The following is a 25,098-nucleotide window of genomic DNA, read 5'->3' as shown; positions in this document are numbered from 1 at the left end:
TTTCTTGGATCCTTCTTTTCTGGAACTGTCTTTCTTGAGCTTTAGACATTCATTTATGTAGTGTCCATGCTCTTTGCATTCATAGTAGGTTACCTCTTTGTTGGGTCTGCCTCTATAGGTTGTCTCTGGACGGTCTCCCTTCTGTCTGGGTCTTCTGAAGTTGATATTTTTTTTTCTCCAGAGTTGTATGATTCTTTTGGATAGAAGAGACAATTCCTCTTCATCATCAGAATCTTCCTTCTTAGAGTCATCGTCTTCTTCTTCTTCAGCTTGAAAGACTTTGTTCCTTTATGAATTTCTTCTTTCTGATCTAGACTTCAGAGCTACTGATTTGCTTTTCTTCTGAGGTTCATCTTCCTATAGCTCTATCTCATGACTCTTGAGGGAGCTAATAAGTTCTTCAAAGCTTATGTTGTTCAGATCCTTGGACAACTTCAAAGCAGTAGCCATAGGTCTCCACTTCTTTGGAAGACTTCTGATTATCTTTTTGACACGATCTACTGTTGTGTATACTTTGTCCAGAACCTTGAGTCCTGCAACTAAAGTTTGGAATCTAAAAAACATTATCTCAACAACTTCATCATCTTCCATTCTGAAGGCTTCATACTTTTGGATTAAGGCCGGAGCCTTAGTCCCTTTCACTTGATTATTGCCTTCGTGAGTCATCTTTAAGGAATCAAAGATTTCTTTAGTTGTTTCTCTGTTGGTGATCTTTTCGTACTCATTGTAGGATATTGCATTCAATAGAATAGTTCTGGATTTATGGTGATTCTTGAAATCACACTTATGATCATCATTCATCTTGCTTCTTGGAATGGCGATACTAAGAGGAGATATGGATGGTTCATAACCATTTGTAGCGATGTCCCATAGATCAACATCGTGTCCTAGGAAGAAGCTTTCAATTCTGTCCTTCCAATAATCAAATTTCTCTCTATCAAACACTAGAGGTTTTGCGTTGTAGCTATCTCTTTCATTTGTGTTAGCCATGATGTTTTTCTCACACTAGATCTCTCTACACTGTTAAGTGTTTGATTCAAAAATCAATAACAGAGTCGAAGCTCTGATACCAATTCAAGGTGGAAAAAAACAAGAAATGGGGGTTTGAATTGTTTTCACCGCAAATAAAAACTTTTGCAACACCACACACAAGAAAATAAAAGCAGATAACACAAGGAATTTATCCTGGTTCTCTTGAAAATCAAAGTTACTCTAGTCCACCCGGCCAAGGTGATTTCTCCTTCAATAAGAACTTAATCCAATAATCTTGAAAGATTACAACAATCGTCTAAGAGTTCAATGATCTCTTAGCCCTCTCAAGTCTAAAGACTTCACAAGTCATTGAGGAACCACCACAACTATAAGGAATTACAAGTGAGCGTTTAGTGCTTCTAGACAAGTAGTGTGAACACAACTGAAAAAAGATGATAAATGATCACACTGTCAGAAACAACTCTCGTGTGATTACTGAATTTTACAATAACAAGTATTTAGAATATTGTTCAAGATGTATTGTAGAATTCTTGTGTAATAGCTTCATATTCTGGTATGATGCTGGTGAGGCCTTTTTATAGTGATGGGAGATTATACCGTTGAAAAAATTGATGGTGATATCTTGCCAATAATGGGACTTAATGACATTAACTTTCTTGTCCTTTCCATAGCAGTCTTGGAGTGTAGTCAATACTGTCCATATATATATATATATACTTCTTGATTAAGTTTCTGATTTTGATGAATCAGATGATTTGTTAGGCGTGAGTCAAAGTGAGCGGAATTCAGAGTCTCTTGAGCAGAGCTTGTATTCTTCAGATAGTTCTTTGTTGAGTAGTCTTCAGTGTCAGATTGACTGATCTTCAGATAGAGTGTCTTCAAAGTCTACAGATGTAAAGTCTTCAGTGTCTTTACAGTCTTCAGATGTAGAGTATTTAAATTTTTTAAATTTACAGTCTTCAGATGTAAAGTCTTCAAAGTTTTTAGATTTACAGTCTTCAGATGTAGATTATTCTCTTATAAGTGTGTGTTCAAATTCAGATATGATATCTTCATTGTTGGATCAACTATTCTGGACTTCGTTTGATGTCAGATATTGTATTTATCATATTCATTTTACCTTAGAAACCTGCCCACTTAGAGAAATTTATTAGGTACCAAAGTGTTTGATTCTTTGTTATCATCTAAACTTAGAGATATATTGCATAACTTAAATCTTGTTCTAATACATAAGCATGCGCGTTTACTTACTATCCAAGAACACGTGGGTCGCTAGTAAAGGGTTGGGCCTATAACCCCAAGGTTGTGGGTTCGAATCCAGGAGTCCCCTTTCTTTCATTTTCTCACATCTTTTTCTTTTATATGTTCTGTCTTTACATTTTCTTCATTTTATTAACACCCTTTTCATTTTAACTTCTTCTTCTTGTTTATTTATTTTGATCAAATATTTTATTAAATACACTTCAATATCTTTTATTTATTACCAATTATTTATATCATTTTAATTGGATCTTTTTACCCTTGTGTTTGGTCTTGGTTGATGACAATCTCTTGATCATTGGTAACTGATCCTAGGGTTGATTAAATCTTCAATACTTCAAATATGTTGATGAATGATCAATGGATCATTCTTGACACTTTGAGGTATTGATAGATTTCCCTTAATTGATCATGTTTGAACCTCTTAATGTATATATGAGACCTTCATTTACTTGAGTTTACTTTATGATTCTATTTTTGTTACATTGTATCTATTGATCATTAACCATTAACACTTGGGTTTAGATGTTCAACTTGTACCTTATTTGACTTTGAACTTGTAATTATTTGGGTGATACAATCTTTCACTTTTCAAATAATTGGTAGATGGACTTGAGGTTGTTATAACCTTCTTTGATCCAAATCTATTTATAGATGATCATGAATCATCTTCAATAATTTGCATCAATGATAGATTATCCCTCGATGCGTCATATTTTGATTCCTTTGACTTATGGATAGATAATCCCTACGTGGTTATCTTGTGCAATTTGATTTCTAACCACTAACTTTTATCACTAATCATTGACTTGTTGGCCTAATTTGCTATTTTCTAATTTACCTACTTTTCAATTTACTTTATTGTCATTTACTTTCCAAGCACTTTATTCTCATATTCATCATCATTGTAAATATACCTCATGCATCTTTATCTCATTTTCATTTACTTATTGTCATTGCATAATCAAAAGGAACAAAAACATGATAAAATCAAAAGACAAAAAAATGCATTCATATGTGATCCACTATGGACTTAGAGGACTCATTAGGACCCTTGCATTTGGACCTTGCCTCGATTCTTGACCCATTTCTATGACTTAGATTTTCATCTCTAACTTACAATCTTATTGTAAGAATGACATTCATGAAATAACCCTAGGGAGACATACTCATAAGCCCATTATCCACTTGTTAGCATATGCCACTTTGCACACACAAGGCTTTCTCTTGGGTTACCTTACAATGACATTCTTTATTTCTCGTAGTTATTTCCTTATAAATATCCATGTACATCACCATTTTAAAATCAATAAGGAATAAACCCTTGATCCAACGTCAAGTGGCATTTTCCCAATAAAATCCAAAAATACAATAAAAATACGATTAAAATTGCGCGCCACGAGCCTTAAGTGGTGGGGAATGAGTAAGGGTGGAGCTTTCCTACCCATACTCTGAGTATTTTGGAACCAAGACACTTGACTTGTCTGTCGGAGATATTCGCCTTCGCCCATAGTTTTTAGTGCAATTCTAATTAAAAACAACCTCTTTTCAAAAACCATAAAAACAAACATCAACTCATCAAACTTATTTTTGCACATTAGGGCATCACTGAGAAAACCCTTTTTTTAAAGGTAAAATCAACCAACACACAATCATTTTCTACTCCGAACTACATAGCTCTTATTCTGCATCCCCTGATGAATGATACGTAGGCACAAAGGCCCCAATCCTTGGCGAGCACAATAATAAAAAACTCAATCTCATTCTTTCTCCCTTTTCTGATAATAATTAAACTTTAAGATAAACATCCACGCACGTAGACAACATGAATGGTCCCCGTGGAGTACCATGGATGTGAGGGGTGTTAATACCTCCCCCTTGTATAATCGACTTTCGAACCCATATTTGGTTGTTGACCAATACTTAATCCTTTTCTTTTTTCTTTAGAGGGTTTTATCAACTAATTTCCCTTTCCTCTCTTATATGAGACATAAATAAAATCTGGTGGCGACTATGTGCGCTTTTCATAAGAGCATTTTCAGTCAGTCAGTTTTCGTGTAGCGACATGTAGCTTTCATGCATCATGTATATCAGAGATATGTATGACTTCGGTCCAGTGACGAGTATAACTTCGGTCCAATGATGAGTAGGATTTTGGTCCAATGACGAGTAGGATTTTGGTTCAATGACGATTTGGATTTTTAGTAACACACCTCTGAGTCCAGATTATTGGCACCACATGCATGAGAGTAGAGGAGATGAATATATTACATACATAATTGCATATGTTGATTGGTTTATATTATTGTTGGATTGCGTGATTCATTAATTATGCTAATTGTATTATCCTTATTATTTTATGCATCGTTAACATATGTGAATGTATTCTCATCCCTTTTTGTTTTCTGTGTTGTCATATACGCCTGTTGTGCAGATACTTAGGTAGAGATTGGGGAGCATTGTTTGTTGCTTGTTTTAGAGGTTGTCATAGTTGGTTTTCTTCGTTGTTTATCATTCTGCATTGTTTAGTTTTCCATGTGTCACTCTGATAGCGTAACACTGGGTTGGGGGTACCTTATTCTATATTTCTACGACTTGCTAAATTAACTATTTTATGATTAAATGAAGTGATTTTTTATTCATGAGACAATTAATGTTGCATTGAAGGTTATTTTTCGTTGCTATTATGATTTGAGAATGTTATGCGAAGAAATGTAGCACCCTTTCATATTTTATAATTCTGCATTATTTATGAATTATTTGTTGGGGTTTAGGGTGTTACAGTTAACACACATCCTTCACTTTTATGATGTTATCTTAACTAAGACGACATTGGACAGCCGCTCGTTGTACTTTAATTCATAAATAAAGCTTTATTGAAGGAGCCTCGAACATTATTCCTAGTAGGCTCGACTTTTTTTAGGGGATTATCACCTTCTTCTTTGAGCCTTGTACCAGATAGATACATCGATGTCAACTAAGGATAAACCGGCTAGAGTTAAAGTTGACCATCTCATCAAGAGAAACAACAAATGAATATGGTGAAGATGAAGACTTTTCTACCATTATCGTCTGGTTCGCTAGGGCATGTGTTATGAATGAAATAAAGAGTCTGTTATATTTTAATTTTGTAGGAAAGAATTTCACCAAGGTTGCAAATACCAACCATAGTGAAATATGATACATAACCACGGTTGATAAAAACAACTGTAATTAAATAATTTTCAAATTTTATGTAACAATATAAGTTAAGGGATACAGACTTATTTATTAAAAAATAGAAAAATATTGATGCTGGAATTCAAACTTTCAATCTATAAATTTTTTTTTAATAAAAATTATCAGACGCGTAAAAATGAAAATTACTATGGTTGAAAAAATGACGCTATCAAAATAAAAGATTTTATTGTAGTGAATTGATCTTTAATAATCTCGTTCCAAACACCAAGTCAATATTATTGGATGGGAGGAGTGACTTAAATGGTTTAAATTAATTGAGGTAAGGAAATTAGATGCAATGAGTTCAATCCTTAATAGAAGGGAAAACATATTACTATCTACTAACAATTTATCAAAGAAAGTCAACTTTATCTCTCTCAAATGCTAGGACATTATTAGTGAATATTAATATTTTTAAAAAAGGAAAATATGTGCATATGACCATTTCTCGATAATATTTATAATTACTAGTACTTGGTTTGCACGACAAGATTTGACCTTTATATGGTATTAACAACTTGCAAAAGAAAAAGACACATTTAAAACGGTCAACGACTCGAAAACCTTAGTAACGCTAAGTCTTCATTTCATAAATACCTTTCATACAAATAAATATTTTGCATTGATAACTAATTTTCAGGAGTGTTAATCTTTATTTACAAAGAAAATAATGGATACCACAAAGGAGTAAGAGTTCAAAATATATTCCATTCTATATTTATTTATGTTATTTGATGTAAACTCTGATTTATCTCTTATATTTGTAGTCATCAAAATGTTATTACCTTAGACGTCCATGCTGCCAAAGATCTGCTACATTCATCTGGTTACAAATATCTTGATGCGAGGTAACAAATGATTTGAGTTTCCTAGAAACACCTAAAATAATTGAAGAAACTGGAGTCCTTATTTTTCATTCTTTTGTCCCTTTGAATAGGTCAGTGGAGGAATTCAACAAAGGCCATGTCGAGAATGCTATTAATATCCCCTATATGTTCAAGACAGAAGAAGGTAATATATTGTCAATTTAACGGTAATCACTTCAGATTAAATTTTCTTCTCTATATGGCACATGATGCGTTTGCAAATGATGAACAGGACGGGTGATAAATCCTGATTTTGTTAGCCAAGTAGAAGCAATATGTAAGAGTGAGGATCACTTAATAGTGGTAAGATATTTGAATTCATTAAAATATAAAACAATATGCACGTATCGGGAACAAATAAAATAGGTTTATGCATGTTATAATTGACTATAGTAAAATTCAGGCTTGCAATAGTGGCGGAAGATCAAGTCGAGCATGTGTTGATCTCCATAAATCAGTAAGTGTATAAGAAAGTTCAAATATATTGGACGAATTTGAAGTCGACATACCATATGGATAATGATGTTGTAATGTAACGCAGGGATTTCAAAATATTGTTAACATGGGTGGAGGCTATTCTGCGTGGGCGGATGCTGGATTTGTAGGTGACAACCCTGCACAACACCTTAAAACAGCTTGCAAGTTCCGTCTATAATTATGCTTGTCAACATTGAAAGATTGCCTACTATTATAATATTTCACTGCCTCTCTAATGTAATTTTATTTTGGAATAATACCATTTTACCCCTATAATATAAGTTAATTTGATTTATGTGTAATTTTTTAAAAAATTAATTTTACACGTAGATAATGTTGTTTTACATCCTATAAAAATGTTTTTTTTTTAAATTAACATTTCCATATAAAACTTATATTGTTTTAGACCTATACAATTATTTATTTTTAAACTAATTTTATAGAGTTTTTTTTTTAAATTAACCTTGTCATATAAAATTTTTAAGATAAGTTTAAAAAGGACAATATTACCCAATCTAAAACAACATAATCTTTGTATAAATTTTAAAAAAAATGATTTTGTAAGATCTAAAATAACATTTTTTTTTGTATGAAATTTAATTTTGTATAAAAAAAATTTTATAGGGGAGAAAACAGAATATCCCTATAAGTGATATTAACCCTTTTATTATGAAACCGTTTGTGTGGATCTTTCTTTGTATAATAATTGGTACTCTTGTAATTGGAGTTGGGCAATGAATTTTTCTGTCAATTAATTACAAATAGTAACTCATGTGGATAGATTAATTTTTATGTTCTTATTTGATTCTTGTAAAACGGATTCATAGTTAAATTTAGACACTAATTAAATACATACACAAAACAGTGTCAAACATTGTTCAGATGCCGTATTTTAAGTGAGTTTTGAGCTTAATTTAAACCAATGTTTGGTTAAGTTTGGAGTCTCTTGATTTATTTACTTTTATATAGTTGATTGTTGTTTGGGATATGCCAATTAACGCAATAAGACCAGCCTAAGTCAAAGGCTCAATCATGAATTTCATATACCTAAAGATGTCGAACACAAACTCCTACCATGAGGCCGTTCACATAAAACTGAATCAGACACTCATCGCAGCCCTTCACTACAACAAACAAGACCTTAGACAGCGCTTTTTTTAGCCTTAGACAGCGCTTTAAAGCGCTGTCTAAACCTCCGCTACTAAAGGTTTAGACAGCGCTTTTTTAAATCTTAAAAGCGCTGTCTAAGCCCCCCCCCCCCCCCCCCCCCCCCCCCCCCTTAGACAACACTTTTGCCTAAAGCGCTTTCTAAGACCCTCCTATTTTAATTTTTTTAGGTATACCTTAGACAGCGCTTTTCAAAAAGCGCTGTCTAAGCCCCCCCCCCCTTAGACAGCGCTTTTGCCTAAAGCGCTTTCTAATCCCCCCCTTAGACAGCGCTTTTTACAAAAGCGCTGTCTAATGTATACGAAAATTTTTGAAGCTTTTGTTTTAAACCACATTTTTTCCAGGTTTATAAACCAGAATTTCTACCTGTTTTCAACCAGATTTTGACAGACAATTATCACATTTTATACATGCCATTTTGGCCTTTTTTCTACCAATTTTTGGCTAACAAATATATATATATACCAATTCAAACCAATTTTGCCTTAAATGTATCAAAATATATACAAATTTATGTACACATTTACAAGTCATTACATATACTACAAATGTACACATTAATTACACAAATTTATGAAAAAACATTGAGCTCTATCATGAATTGACACCACTCCTCTTTGATTTCGTCCACTTGATCCTTTGTATAAAATGCACACTTGAATTCCTCAAAGTACTACATAATAATATAACATATTTTGAATTAATTCCAACTATTTAATTATATGAGATATGTGTAAATATAAAAATAACTCATAAGTTAGAAATACATACATCGGTGGGAATCACTAATCGGCCCAAAGCAAGAGTATCTCGCATAAACCTCAACATGAAATACCCGCAATCTATTTGATTACGTTGTTGAGGACACTACATATGAAAAAAAAATATGGATTATAAATCCTAAGTTTTATCAAGTGTCATCACTAATATAATAAAAAATGTGGTAATTAAAAATATACCGCCACTTTAATCCATGTAATGCAGTTGGCGCCCCTCCTTGAGGTTTGGATATCTCGTTGGGCCCGAAAAGCTTGTAGGACGCTAATAAAATAAAAATGAAGCAATTAGAACAATTCACATAAACTAAGAAAAAATTTGAACATTCTCACTTACGTGTCAATTAGGACCTTCATATCCGGGTATGTTGTCCAATCATTTCCTAACGAGTCAAGATAATACACAATTTCTCGGATAGGATTGATTGCGAGCAACAACCAATGTCCACTGTAATGATTAGGCAAATGTTAGATGGTAACTTGGAAAATAATTATAATAGATGAATTTAAAATGAAATGCTAACCCGGTATTAAACGGTATAAAAAACAACTTCTCCGCATCTTTATTATCCATGAGGATCCGAAGAACATACTCCGTCACGGTATGCGGTCTACTTAAGATTAAACCTAAGTTGACGGTCGCGGGTGCTAAGAATTTGAATGACTCGTCCAAATCATTGGGGCGCATCAATTTGTCATACAAAAACCTAATATAAAAACATCATTAACACCTCTTTTGAAACATAAAGTAAACCGGATTAACATAAAGTAAACATCATTAACATAAGTTGTTTAATTAATAAAACAAAGTAGACCGGATTTACCTAATATATGTATTGACAACGTTGACGCCGATTTCTTCATGACCAAAAACATGCATGAAGTCTTCATTACCAATCATTTGGTCGTAATCAAAGCCGAAAATCCCTACCTCCATATGTACATTCCGAACACCTCCGGTCGGTATATCGGTCATCTCTAGAAATGTCCTGAGGCACGACCTATACTTGGTGGTAGGTTTTTTCCTAGCTACGGTCTTCTTAGCACCAGAACTTTTTACCCGTGCGGAGGCGTTGCTAACCTCCTTTTTTTGTTGTGCGGAGGCATTGCTAACCTCATTTTCTTTTGATTTGGATTTTGTGGGAGTCTATTTAACATAACCAAGGAAAATATGTAAGTAAAATTTTAAGCATAAATTTTAAACTTTGAATATACACATTAAAGTTAACATAAGTTTTAAGCATACCTCATATCCTACGCATATGAGGTTTGTCGGCCATGCAACAAACGAACCTACTGCTTCGTGCACCGTTGTTGCATCCGAATCATCGCTAGGATATGGTAATGCTGCATTCGGCTCAACTGCAATATCAACTGATACCTTCAAACATCCAGCAGGGAGCTCTCTAGTGTGGAGTAATACTCCGCTAACGTTATGCACTTTTCCCTTGCCAACCATCCGATAGTATGGTGACGACAAATACAGCTGACAATGGGAAATGCCCTAAAACCAATAATAATAAGAAATCGTTAATGTGTATATATGTCAAATACATAATTTAAGCAAATAGTTCAATTTAAGACAATTATATGTAATTACCTCTGGAATGTTCGGCTGAAAGGTACAGTTGATACTGTTTTTGTCCGAAGCATCTCTGTATACTGTTGAGGCGCTAGCCTCTCTTTCTCTCCTCAATGCATCAAGCTCAGCTTGCATGGCTTCCAGTCTTGCATGAAGCTCCCGATTACTAGGAGCCTTTCCTTTTTTAACACTCAGGGAGGTCGGAGTGACTCCAAATCCCTTACCCCTCACCCGACCAGAATACTCAGGGACATCTAATGCCCGACTAAGTATGCCCTTAGTATCATCGGGAGATAAAGACTGAGATAGCTCCTCCTGAAAAATCAGATGAATACCGTATACTTGTCAAATATTTGTGTATAAAAATGTTATTCAATTAATGAAAAAATGTTATACTTACACATTTCTGGTATACGTGTAAAACTTCTTCTTGAGGAACTCCAGATTTGTCCACACGGACTTCCTTCCACAAAACATGTGCAGGAAGAGATGTTTCTGAACTTTCCTCCTTCTGCAGCTACACATTAAGTCATACAAAAACCTCTTCTTTCTTCTTCGATGTTAAAACATCGCTAAGAAAAACATACAGATTGATAGTTAGTATCGGTAATTGAAAAAACATAATTGATACCGTATAATTAAGGGCCAAATGATTGTACCTTTATCTCACTCCAAATTTTTTCTTTCGACTCATTCAGCTCTTTGTTTCTCCAATCATCACATGTAATGGGAATTTCATTCCTTACTAGTGCACCGATAAAACTAGTTAAGGTATGCCCATTAGGTTCTATAAGCTGTCCCTGGTTGTTCCAACAGACATCTAGTATGATGCCTCGAGATCTTCCTTGGACCACCCTCCTCATTACTGTGATGCCTCTTCGAATTTCTTCTTCCGCGGATACTTTTTTACTAACTTCCTCCTGTTGGTCATCAGCCATGTCTAACCTGTAATAAACCAAGGAAACCATCAAATATCAAATATAACTTATAATCAAAGCAATTGAAAACAAAAAAATAAAGAAATCATGCATTATCAGATATAACTTATAATCAAAGCAATTGAAAACAAAAATATAATGAAATCATGCATTATCACATATAACTTATAATCAAAACAATTGAAAAAAAAAATAAAGAAACCATGGATAATTTACCTAAGTCACTAACATCTCTTTCTTTTCTTTGTTGGAATATTAATCACTTGTTTCTTAGCAATGCGTACGGATGAATTGATCCAAATTCCCTCATTATGATCGTTTCTTATATATGACTCATCCGGTATAAGATCCTCAACTTCATCATTTCTATTCAACTCATTCCGTCTAATGCATGACTCATTCTCAACATCAATATCACATTGATCGACACCGCTATCATCAGTCACTTTGTTAGAGAAAAGCACTATAGACCATTTTGTACTCTTCGGGTCATTCACATAGAACACTTGTTTAGCTTGAGATGCTAGAATAAAAGGTTCATCTTTGTACCCCACCCTAGTAAGATCAACTTGCAAAAATCCAGACTTATCCGTTCGTATGCCACTACTATTCACCCACTTGCAACCAAAGATGGGAATCTGAAACTTCTCGTAATCAAATACCCAAATGTGCTCAATAACTCCAAAATATGACAAAATATTCAATCTTCAAATATAATCACTAAGGAAACATGAAGTTTGAACAATATTGAACATCTAAATCCAAGCCTAGTCATGACAGCCCCAACATGCAATGCATTTCAAAATTCATCATGCATACCAAGGAAGTATAAAGAAAATCAAATTGCATACACATATACATACACAATTCAATATACATACATACACAAACTAACAACTCCCAAATCACCAACTATCATTAAACATTGCATTTGTAACACCAGCAACTAACCGATTAGCATAGCATTTTCAACAAACAGTTAACCATAATTATCATAATTATAAATTTCAATGAAGAAACATGTACACCAAAGCATTAGTACATAGCATTACATGGCAAACTTCGTGCACATTAACATAACATACTTTTACTTCTATGACAGTTGCAGACCAAATTTACATAACAAGACCAAGCAATACATATTTTTCAACCAGCATACATCAATTCACGTGCAATCCATTAACACCATTTCAAAAGGGGGCATGAATGCATTGCTAACAATCATTTCCTACAGTAACAACCCTATTAATCATCTTAACAATGGAAGTTGTGGTGGATAGTAAAAATTTGATCAAGATTGCAACAGGGCAATGGACAAACCACAAGCATTGAGTGTAGATTCAAACAGGGCAGCCATATGCTAACACCAACCCATACACATACGTTCAGCCATGGATCTAATTGCACACATACAAGGATATAATAAACAACAACGGGTCCATTCAAGCAGAGCAATTAACATAGGCAAAACATACAAGTGCAACAAGTATAAAAGAAAGAAACTATTGCAGTAACAATCCAAGTTATTTGAACTCATGGCATTACAATCAAACAAGCACATTTTTAACACCAACATTTCAGTTCAAGCCAAAGTCAAACAAGCAGGCGTTGTGGCATTGCATAACTAGTAAGCTAGCTAACTAACAAAATAGCTCAGTTAGCATCATTGACAAATCCAAGAACACTCCAACATTCTAACTTCATTCTATGACAGAAATCCCACTGAGTTCATTAATTTTTCTTATTGTAATTGACAATGGAAATCGACTGTGATAACATCATAAGCATAACTAAACTAACTCTATTCTAAGCCAAGCTAATTATTTAACCATATTGACTAACATCTAACAAGTTAGCATTATGTTAGCATTAGAGCAGAACGTACCGTATTCAACTTCAAAAGATGGAAGAAGAGGAAGAGCATTAGAGCAGAACGTACTGTATTCAAGTGATATCCTTGCGCTGCAACCTTCGATTGTTTGGGTGACGGCGGAGGTTCGGAGGTGAGAGGCGAGTGCGGCGGTCGACTGTTTCGGTGACGGCGGAGGGACCCTCGAAGGCGGAAAATAGGGTTTTCGGAAAATAGGGTGATATGGGGATGTCGTGTTTTGGAGTGTCTGCGTGATGTTGTGTGAGTTGAGAAGAAGGTTATGGCTGATGGAGATTGAGGGGAAGAGGAAATGGCGGAAGTTTGTGAGGTGAGTGAAGAAGAGGGAAAACAAAAGAACAGAGAACGAAAGCGCTTTTGTGGTCTGAAACTTTATTTTAATTAGACCTTAGACAGCGCTTTGGCCAAAAGCGCTTTCTAAGGTATGCCTTAGACAACGCTTTCCAAAAGCGCTTTCTAAACCCCCCCTTAGACAGCGCTTTTGGTTTTAATTTTTTATTTTTAATTTAAAGACTTTAGACAGCGCTTTATCAAAAGCGCTGTCTAAATTCTATATTTAAAAGCGCTTTCTAAAAGCGCTGTCTAAGGGGGGGGGTCTTAGACAGCGCTTTTAGAAAGCGCTGTCTAAGACCCCCCCTTAGACAGCGCTTTCATTATTTTCTTGGAACATTTTCCGTGTTTTATTTTAATTTTAACCTTAGACAGCGCTTTCTTTTAAAAGCGCTGTCTAAGATGCGCTGTTAAAAATTATTTTTGGCGTAGTGCTTAGAATCAATCCAATAGTCTTTCATATTCCACCGCGCATTAAATGGGGGCGGTTTTAACCGTCACTCATATATAAACGCAATCACACACTAAGTCAATGTATGATTCAATCATTTTTGCAAATTATACATATTTGATCTCACTAACTTGAGCGTTGGAGTGTTAATATAGTAGGTACACTCCTTTCTGTGTCCACCGAAGACCTTTGATGTCGTACTAGAGAGTTTCTACGACGATCTTTATCAGCACCTCACCAAATTTTTGTTCTACTTCGGAATAATGGCGTCGTCTATGGGGAATCATTTTTTAATTCTCACGAAATCCTACAACGATTTCATCTGAACTTTTATGTTGCGCATCTGCAATCATTTGTGTTAACAGATATGATTACTCTATCTTTGTGTAATTGTCAACAATGGATGCTTCTAGAGAAACTCGATTAATTGCTCGCCAGAGCGCAGCTGTTCCAAATCCAACTTCTTTTGCTTTGTCTCACCCTGTCATCTCGCTGATAACTGGAGGGTTATCTTGTAAAAATAAACTAACACAAAAACCACAAAGAGACAAGCTTCGGAATCAAAGGAAAAAGATTAAGAGGGGAAAATCAGAAGACGAAGACTTATTTTAGGTTTCTGATACAATGAAAATGTAGGTCGTATCCTCGAAAAAGTAATCTTATTGGTGTAGACAACCAAAGTAGACAATTGTGAAGTTTCAAGAATCCTCATTGATGGGATAAGTTCAAGCAACATCCTGTATGCCAGCCTATTCAAAGAATTGTGGTTAGAAATGGGAAGATTATCACATTACAAGGGCACCAATTTGCAGGTGTTCAATGATTTTGTAACATACCCTTAGTGAGGTATAAAATTGATGGTCTTTTTTGGAGAATGAAGATATGTGAGGATGGAAGACGTGTAATTCTTAATTATCCTCTGCGAAGATGTATACAACTTATATAATACGAAGGCCTTTTTTTGTAGCTCTTAACACAACATTAATGTTGATATCTTGGTTGTTTCTCTTAATGTTATGGTCGACTTTGACTCTAGCACGGTTTGTCATCAGTTGAACATCGATCCCTCTATCTGGTACCAGGCCCAAAGGAGAAGGTGATAATCCCTTAAAAAAGTCGAGCCTATTAGGAACAATTTTCAGGGCTCCTTTAGGATAACTTTATTTATGAACTAACGTACAATGAGCAGTTGTCCAATGTCTTTCTGGTTAAGATAACATCAGAAAAGTGAAGGATGGTCTCTTCCTACTATTCGTAGTACGATACAATACCTCTTTGTGTTCATTATTCATTGTTCATTGTTCATTTCTTGGTCTCTCTCTCGCGTTGTGGTGAGGTTTTCCTTTATGTGGTGTAGATTTCTATTTTGTTGCAATTGGATTACTTTGTGTTTTATTTTTGTTCAAAATTTGTGATGTTTTTGTTGTTTTAAGGCTATGTGATCTTATCATGTGTCCTGTTCTCATGCTATGATGTTTTTGTTGTTATAAGACTATGTTTTTTTTTTCCGTTTTGTTGTTATAACTCTATTGCAAATGAAGAAAGAAATGAGGTTATGAATATGCTTTAGGTTTTGGTGTTCCAAATGAAATTGTTGGGTTGTTGGTTGATTTCATGAATTGTAGAGGTTGGTTATGAATATGATTTAAGTTTTGGTGTTATATTATTGTGATAGATATATTAGTATGCATATAACCATATTAGTATGTTGTGTGTGTAACATTAGTGTGCCATTCACATTAGCCTTCCGATATAAATTTCAAAAAAATGTATGGATCGTAGTTGGATTAAAGTTGATAGATTAGACCCGGTGTATGAGAAAGGAGTTCTTGAATTCCTAGAAGTGAAAAAAAAATCTTCCCGACAATAATGGTCTCTTTTATTGTCCTTGTGTTAATTGCGGAATATCAACAAACTTTCAAAGGAAGAAATATTACATCATCAATATTGTGATGGAATATGTCGAAATTATACAACATTAACGTGTCGTGGGGAAGTAGATAACAATCAAAATGCGACGCCGCAAATGCATGAAATTATGAAGATATTGATGATCGACTAGAAGATATGATATGTGATATTGGAGAATCGTATTTTATGAAAGACCATGTCTATGATACTTTATGTAGTGATAAAGATGCACCTTTATATAAGGGGTGTACAAGTTTTACATGATTATTTGCGTTGTTAAAATTGTTTAATCTAAAGGCAAAAAATGGGTGGTCAGATAAAAGTTTTGCATAATTGCTTGATTTATTGAAACAAATGATACCAAAAGGTAACAATTTGTCGGATCGTTGTTATAACACCAAGAAGATATTATGTCCAACGGGTTTAGAGTATATCAAAATACATGCATGCCCTAATGATTTCATATTATAAAGGAAAGAGTATGAAAATTTGGATAAATGTCGCGAATATGGTGAGTCATGTTACAAGGTGAAAGAAAACAATGGTGATGATGATGTAAATGTTAGAAAGAAGTGTTCTCTTGCTAAAGTGTTATGATTCTTTCAAATAATTTCATGGTTCAAAAGACTTTTTTCTCGTGTGAATGACGCAAAAAATATTATATGCCATGCGGATGGAAAAAATATGATGGAAACATTCGCCATGTAGATGATTCTCTGCAATGTAAGAAAATTGATTCGTTATTTTCCAAATTTTGGCCTTGAGCCAAGAAACCTTAGGCTCGGGTTTATCACGATTTTCAACATATCTCTTTGGTTGTGCATGAAGCACATGTATCTTCGCTACGCGAAAAATGCAGAGTCACCATCGAATTTTATTTATTCCAAAGAAAAGGGAAAATATCTAGAAAACCCCGAAAGAATAGTTATCGCAACCACGAATAGGTTCGGAAGTCGGTTATGCAAGGGGAATGTATTAACACCCCTCACATCCATCGTACTCGATGGGAACCATCTAGGATGTCTATGCTTGGATGGGGGTTGTGATCTTAATGCTTACTTTCTAAAGGTTTATGAAGTGGAAATGTATTTTTTATTAGTGTGCTTGCTCAGAGTTTGGGTCCTCGTGCCTATGTATGCTCACTCGTTGAAGTGAGATATCAAAGCCTCAAAGTTCGTGCTATAAAATGTTTGTTTATTTTATTGATTTTATACCTTAAAAAAAGGTTTTCGGAGCGATGCCCTAAGAATCAAAAAAAAGGTTTGATGAGTGGATTTTGATTTTAGGTTTTGAAAAGATAGTGTTCTTGACTTCGGATTGCACTAAAGACTATGCGTAAATGTGAGTACCTCAAACTACCAAGCCAAGCGTCCTGTGTTCAAAATACTCAGGATGAGGGTAGGAAAGCTCCATTCTCATCCCTTCTCTACCACTTAAGGCTCATAGGATACAATCTTAATCGCATCTTATTGTGTTTTGAATTTGATTTGAGAAAATACCGCTTGACGTTGGATCAAGGGTTAGTTTATTTGTTAAGAACCGGTGACAATCCTAAATCCTAAGGTTGGCTAACAAGCAACAACAAGCCAAAGGAAACCGAGTAAAAAGTACACCAAAGTGGGGAGAGGAATACATGAAAAATACAAGGTATTTGTGAGAGAAATAAAGGGTATCGTTGTAAGGTAGCCTAAGAGAAAGCCTTGTGTGTGCATTGTGTCCTAAGCTAACAATTGAATAATGGAATTCCAAAGCATGTAGCACTAAGGTAGTGCCATGAATTATATCTTGTAATGAAAGTGCAATTCTGGTATCAGATATAAGATGTCGAAGGTGATGTTACGACACTAATATCTGTTAATACACAATGGAAATATAAACAGAATTGTAAAGCAAATCACACAAGCAATTGTTAACCCAGTTCGGTGCAACTCACTTACGTCTGGGGGCTACCAAGCCAGGAAGGAAATTCACTATAATAGAATTAGTTCAAAGACTATCCGTACACTTCAACAAGTTACAGTCTTTCTCACCTAATCTCTACCCGTGCAACTTCTACCTAAGCACTCTTAGATATGAGAACCCACTCACTTCCCTTACAATCACACACCCGTGATTTTAAACAACAATCCTTGTGAAAAGAAAATACTTTTCAATTACAAAACTCTTGATTTTACTTCACAGTTTCAATCAAGAAGACACACTCTTGATCTTGCTTCACAGCTTTGATCAAGAAGACAAATCAGTCCAATTCAATCATCAATGGATGACTTGAATGACCTACAGACACAAACCCTAGCTCTCTCTCTAAATTTCGCTCAGTCTTGGTTGTGTGTTCACACAGGTTTTCTAAGCCCCTTTTTATAGAAGCAATCTGCTGGGCTTGGATATCTTGAAAACCCTAAAACTATTTTCCAATCAAATCTTTTTATAACAGCTGTATAGATCTCCTAGGAAAATACTCAAATCTGGTTGAAATCCCTGATTGAATGCGCCAGCTAGCCATATCTTCAATCATCCAATGATTTCCAATACTTGCACAATCACAAAACACCAGACATTCATACTGAATGTTCTGTGTACAGGATGTCATGACATCGGGTCTGACATCCTAGAAAAATCCTGCATAATCCAATTTCCTTTTATAGCAGGTACAACCATATCAGATACCATGACATTGTGTATGTCATCTGAAACAATCCTGCATGAACATGTCTTCCATATAAGCTCCAGCAGGTACAACCAATATCAGAAGCCTTGTCATTGTATGTGGCATTCTGAAACAATCCTGCTTGCACATGTTCTTTAACTCCAGCAGGTACATAGGGTATCTCATGTTAAAACATCACACATGACATCTTGTGAACACTCTTTGTTTTACCAAAATTGTTGCCAACACTTAGAATCAACAAACTCCCTCTTTGGCAAATATTGGCTAAAACATATATCTGTCCTTTTTGTTCATAAGGCAAACTATCAGCAGTTAAACAACATAACAGAAGTTTAATTAGCAGCAGAAGCAAACCAATTACTAGTTATGGCTACTAGTAACACACACATGCACAAGGGTACTTCTCCTCCCCCTAAATCTGTGCAACAATCAACAGAATTACTAGTTATGGATGCAACTAGTAAGACACACAAATGCACAATGCATCATGGTACTTCTTCTCCCCCTAAATCTGTGCATGCATCAAATATAACAGCTACTGTAACTCCAGCACCTGTACCAGCCAGAATGTCATACTGACATCTTCTTCAACATCAACACCCGTGCACCTCTTTCAATAATAGCCTGTCCTTCTGACTAGCCATATACATCTTAGCCAGTACCCAGCTCCAACCAACTCCACCAGCTCCACATACTTCTCCCCCTTTTTAGTCAAAATTGACCAAAGGTAAATAAATCTCATAGAATCTTTACACCCATCACATCTTTCGCTACACCGTACCTCACAAAACTCCATACTCTTTTTGTGAGACCTATCCCCAGACTCCTTTGATTGCTATAGATTCTCATACACACAGATCCCCAATTTTCCTCTTAAACATTCAAATTGATTGGCATCCAAGGCTTTTGTGAATATGTCAGCTAATTGCCTCTCTGTAGGAAAATGCTCCAGTGCTATGATCTTTTCTTCCACAAGTTCTCTGATGAAGTGATGCCTGATATCAATGTGCTTTGTCCTGCTGTGCTGAATAGGATTCTTGGAAATATTTATAGCACTCAGGTTATCACAATATAATGTCATGACTTCTTGTGTGACATTGTATTCAGACAATATTTGTTTCATCCAGACCAGTTGAGAACAACTACTTCCCGCTGCTATGTACTCAACTTCAGCAGTGGATAGAGATACATAGTTCTGTTTCTTGCTGAACCATGAAATCAGATTGTTCCCTAGGAAGAAACATCCTCCTGATGTGCTCTTCCTATCATCAGCACTTCCAGCCCAGTCTGCATCACAGTATCCAGTCAACATAGATCCAGATCCATGAGTATATAACATCCCATAGTCACTGGTGCCATTGACATATTTCAGTATTCTCTTCACTTGGTTTATGTGACTGACTTTTGGTTCAGCTTGATATCTAGCACACACACCAACATCAAATGCAATGTCAGGTCTGCTTGCTGTGAGATATAGTAGACTGCCTATCATGCTTCTGTATAGACTTTGATCTACACTGACACCATTTTCATCTTTGGAGATTTTTACATGTGTAGGAGCAGGAGTTCTTTTATGACTTGCATTCTCCATGCCAAACTTCTTCACAATGTTCTTGGCATACTTACTTTGAGATAAAAAGATAGAGTCTTCCATCTGTTTGACTTGTAGCCCAAGAAAGTAAGTCAGTTCTACAACAAGGCTCATCTCAAACTCAGATTGCATTTGTCTCACAAAGTGTTCAACCATCTGCTCTGACATTCCACCAAATACTATGTCATCTACATATATTTGTGCCACCATGAGCTTCCCTCCTTCATTCTTCACAAATAGAGTTTTGTCAATACCTCCTTTCCTGTATCCATTTTCAGTGAGGAACACTGTGAGCCTCTCATACCAAGCCCTGAGAGCTTGTTTTAACCCATAAAGGGCTTTCTTCAATCTGTACACATGTTTTGGAAGGTTTGGATCTGTGAAGCCTTTAGGTTGTTCAACATATACTTCTTCATTTAGGTAGCCATTTAGAAAGGCACTTTTTACATCCATCTGAAACAGTTTGAATTTCAGAATACACGCCACTCCAAGCAGTAATCTAATGGACTCAAGGCGAGCTACAGGAGCAAAAGTTTCATCAAAGTCAACTCCTTCAACTTGAGTATATCCTTGAGCTACCAATCTAGCTTTGTTTTTAGTAACAACCCCTTGTTCATCAGATTTATTCTTATATACCCACTTTGTACCTATGACATTTACTCCTTCAGGTCTAGGAACCAATTCCCATACTTCATTCCTTTTGAATTGACCTAACTCTTCTTGCATGGCATTGATTCAGAACTCATCAGTCAAGGCTTCCTTGATATTTCTAGGTTCAATCTTTGACACAAAGCAGCCATGTGAGATTACTTCTCTTGATCTAGTAGTGACTCCTTTATCTGGGTCTCCTATGATAAGGTCTTTGGGATGATCCTTCTGAATTCTGATAGACGGTCCCTTGTTGATTTTGTCATCTTCAGGTTCAGCTTGAGGTGGTTCTTCTTCCTTATTCTTGTCTGAGGAGTCAGCTGGAGAATCATTCAGAGATGTCTCGACATCGTCTGTGACATCAATCTGTTGATCATCAACCACTACATTAATGGATTCCATCAACACATTGGTTCTGGAATTGAAGACCCTGTAGGCTCTGCTGTTTGTTGAGTAGCCCAAAAATATTCCTTCATCACTTTTCGGATCCATCTTCCTTCTTTGCTCACGATCAGCCAAGTTATAGCATTTGCTACCAAATACATGGAAGTATTTTACTGTAGGTTTTCTTCCTTTGCAGACTTCATACAGAGTTCTGGGAGTCCCTTTCTTTAATGTCACTCTGTTGTGGACATAACAGGCTGTGTTCATGGCTTCAACCCAAAAATGATAGGTAACTTCTTAGCATGAATCATAGCTCTGGCTGATTCTTGCAGAGTCCTATTTTTTCTTTCCACCATACCATTTTCCTGGGGAGTGATGGGAGATGAGAACTCATGATGAATTCCTTCTGAAGAACAGAATTCAGCAAATTTGCTGTTCTCAAACTCCTTTCCATGATCACTTCTAATTTTGATAACAGGACTTTCTTTTTCCCTTTGAAGTTTCAGACACAGCTCCTTAAAGACTTCAAACACATCAGATTTTTCTCTTATAAAATTGATCCAGGTGTATCTGGAGAAATCATCCACCACCACATAAGCATATTTCTTCCCACCAAGGCTTTCTACCTGCATGGGTCCCATCAAGTCCATATGAAGTAGTTCTAGGACTTTGGTAGTTGTGTCATGTCTGAGCTTCTGGTGTGACATCCTTGTTTGTTTTCCAATCTAACATTCTCCACAGATTTTTCCCTCATCAATATTTAAGTTGGGAATCCCTCTAACTGCTTCTACTGATATGATTCTCTTCATACCTTTCAGATGCAGATGGCCCAATCTTTGATGCCATATCTTCACTTCTTCTTCTTTAGCTAAGGTACACATTGAAGAGTATCCAGTTTCTTGAGAGCTCCAAATGTAGCAGTTGTCTTTGGACATAACTCCCTTCATGATTACTTTATTTTCTTTGTTAGTAATCATACATTCAGTTTTTGTGAAGTTTACATTCAGACCTTGATCACATAGTTGACTGATGCTTATTAGATTAGCTGTTAATCCCTTAACAAGTAGAACATCATCAAGGTCAGGAACCCCAGGGCAATCCAGCCTACCCATTCCCTTGATTTCACCTTTTGCACCATCACCAAAGGTAACATAACTCATGGCATGAGGATGAAGTTCAGTCAACAGGTTTTTGTTCCCAGTCATATGTCTGGAGCAACCACTGTCAAAATACCAATCTTCTTTGGCTGAGACTCTGAGGGAAGTGTGGGCTATTAGACTTGTGACCTTTGTCTTAAGAGCCCATTGCTTTCTGCTAACAGTCTTGTGATGTTTGGACCTAGATTGGTGTTGAGGCTGAACAGGACCAGGATAGCCATATAGCTTATAACAGAAGGGCTTCAGGTGGCCAAATTTTCCACAGTATTGGCATTTCCATCTTTGATGGTTCCCTTTCTGCTGTTGTGACATCTGATGTGACATCTCAGGTTTGCTTTTAACATGGCTTCTCTTAGGTTTGGATTTTGATTTGCAACTGCACTCAGCCTTGAATCCAATGCCAGATTTGTTTCCAGTTATTTGCCCAGTCTGAAGAATCTTGTCTAGGGTGGCAGATCCATTGTTAAGCATTTTTACATACTTAATCATCTCATCTAGTTTGGAATTCAAGAATACAACCTCAGTTTCCAATTTTGAGATGGTTTCCATATACTCTTTCTTCTCATTTTTTAGCTGAGCTATCACTTGCTTCTGTCTTTCAACTTGTCTGCACACTCCTTCCCTTCCGTGGCACCACTCTTTGTAGGTAGTATCCAGCTCTTCAAATGTTCTTTCATCATCAATTGACTCTTCCTCAGACCCCCATCTTCCTGTCAAAGCATTCACATGATTTGTAGCTTCTTCAGTTTCACTTCCATCAGACCAAGAGGCTACAAGGCTCCTCTTTTGTTTTTTGAGGTAGGTCCCACATTCAGTTTTAATATGACCATATCCATTACACTTATAGCACTGAACTTCTTTGGGCTTTTCTTCAGACTTTGTGTTCTTACAAAAGCTGTTGGATTTATTGATGTCAGATGTGATGTTTTTGACATTGCCCTTAGCTCTGACATCTACCTTTTTCATTAGTCTGTTGAACTGTCTTCCCAGCATTGCTATCTTATTTTCCAGGTCTCCATCAATGTCGTGACCACCTTCCTCATCTTCCTCTTCGGTGTTTGACATAAATGCTATGCTCTTGGCCTTCTTTTCAGCTCCATCACATATTCCCATCTCAAATGTTTGGAGGGATCCAATTAGCTCATCCACTCTCATATTTGAGATGTCTTGAGATTCTTCTATGGCTGTGACTTTCATAGCAAATCTCTTGGGGAGTGATCTTAGTATTTTTCTTACCAGCTTTTCATCTAACATCTTCTCGCCCAAAGCTCCAGAGGCATTGGCAATTTCAAGAATGCTAATGTAAAATTCATGAATATTTTTATCTTCTTTCATTCTTATGTTTTCAAACTTGGAGGTGAGCAACTGAAGTCTAGAAATCTTTACCCTAGATGTGCCTTCATGAGTGGTCTTGAGAATGTCTCTAGACTCTTTGGCTACTTCACAGTTATTTATCAGCCTGAAAATATTCTTGTCCACTCCATTGAAGATGGCATTCAAAGCTTTAGAATTTCCAAGGGCTAGGTCATCCTCCTCCTTGGACCATTGTTCTTCAGGCTTTTTCTCAGCAGAGACTTCTCCTTCTTTAGTAACTACAGGATGCACCCAGCCTGTCAAGACAGCTTTCCAAGCTTTGTTATCAAGGGATTTTAAAAAAGCTACCATTCTTGGTTTCTAATAGTCATAGTTAGAACCATCCAAAATTGGTGGCCTATGAACAGATCCTCCATCCCTCTACATTGTACCAGAAAGTATTCTCCCTAGATCTCACCTAGAGCCAGAGCAGGATGCCTTCTCTAATACCAATTGAAATTCTGGTATCAGATATAAGATGTCGAAGGTGATGTTACGACACTAATATCTGTTAATACACAATGGAAATTAAAACAGAATTGTAAAGCAAATCACACAAGCAATTGTTAACCCAGTTCGGTGCAACTCACCTACGTCTGGGGGCTACCAAGCCAGGAAAGAAGTTCACTATAATAGAATTAGTTCAAAGACTATCCGTACACTTCAACAAGTTACAGTCTTTCTCACCTAATCTCTACCCATGCAACTTCTACCTAAGCATTCTTAGATATGAGAACTCACTCACTTCCCTTACAATCACACACCCGTGATTTTCAACAACAATCCTTGTGAAAAGAAAATACTTTTCAATTACAAAACTCTTGATTTTACTTCACAGTTTCAATCAAGAAGACACACTCTTGATTTTGCTTCACAGCTTTGGTCAAGAAGACAAATTAGTCCAATTCAATCATCAATGGATGACTTGAATGACCTACAGACACAAACCCTAGCTCTCTCTCTAAATTTCGCCCAGTCTTGGTTGTGTGTTCAAACAGGTTTTCTAAGCCCCTTTCTATAAAAGCAATCTGCTGGGCTTGGATATCTTGAAAACCCTAAGACTATTTTCCAATCAAATCTTTTTATAACAGCTGTATAGATCTCCTTGGAAAATAATCAAATCTGGTTGAAATCCCTGATTGAATGCGCCAGCTAGCCATATCTTCAATCGTCCAATGATTTCCAATACTTGCACAATCACAAAACACCAGACATTCATACTGAATGTTCTGTGTACAGGATGTCATGACATCGGGTCTGACATCCTAGAAAAATCCTGCATAATCCAATTTCCTTTTATAGCAGGTACAACCATATCAGATACCATGACATTGTGTATGTCATCTGAAACAATCCTGCATGAACATGTCTTCCATATAAGCTCCAGCAGGTACAACCAATATCAGAAGCCTTGTCATTGTATGTGGCATTCTGAAACA

General features: G+C 36.0%; 1 protein-coding gene across 1 annotated transcript; it reads left to right on the top strand.

Moving 5' to 3' along the window:
* Window positions 1-6,007: 6,007 nt before the first annotated feature.
* On the top strand, window positions 6,008-7,117 carry LOC127104452 (protein HIGH ARSENIC CONTENT 1, mitochondrial). The gene is made up of 6 exons (XM_051041632.1): window positions 6,008-6,159; window positions 6,240-6,320; window positions 6,410-6,483; window positions 6,571-6,641; window positions 6,742-6,795; window positions 6,880-7,117. The coding sequence occupies exons 1-6, from the start codon at window positions 6,143-6,145 to the stop codon at window positions 6,991-6,993; spliced, it is 411 nt and encodes a 136-aa protein (XP_050897589.1). The 5' UTR covers window positions 6,008-6,142; the 3' UTR covers window positions 6,994-7,117.
* Window positions 7,118-25,098: the final 17,981 nt, after the last annotated feature.

Source organism: Lathyrus oleraceus, chromosome 7 (assembly GCF_024323335.1).
Source record: "Lathyrus oleraceus cultivar Zhongwan6 chromosome 7, CAAS_Psat_ZW6_1.0, whole genome shotgun sequence".
In the NCBI taxonomy this organism is placed as follows: Eukaryota; Viridiplantae; Streptophyta; class Magnoliopsida; order Fabales; family Fabaceae; genus Lathyrus; species Lathyrus oleraceus.
This window is presented reverse-complemented; position numbering and strand designations above follow the sequence as displayed.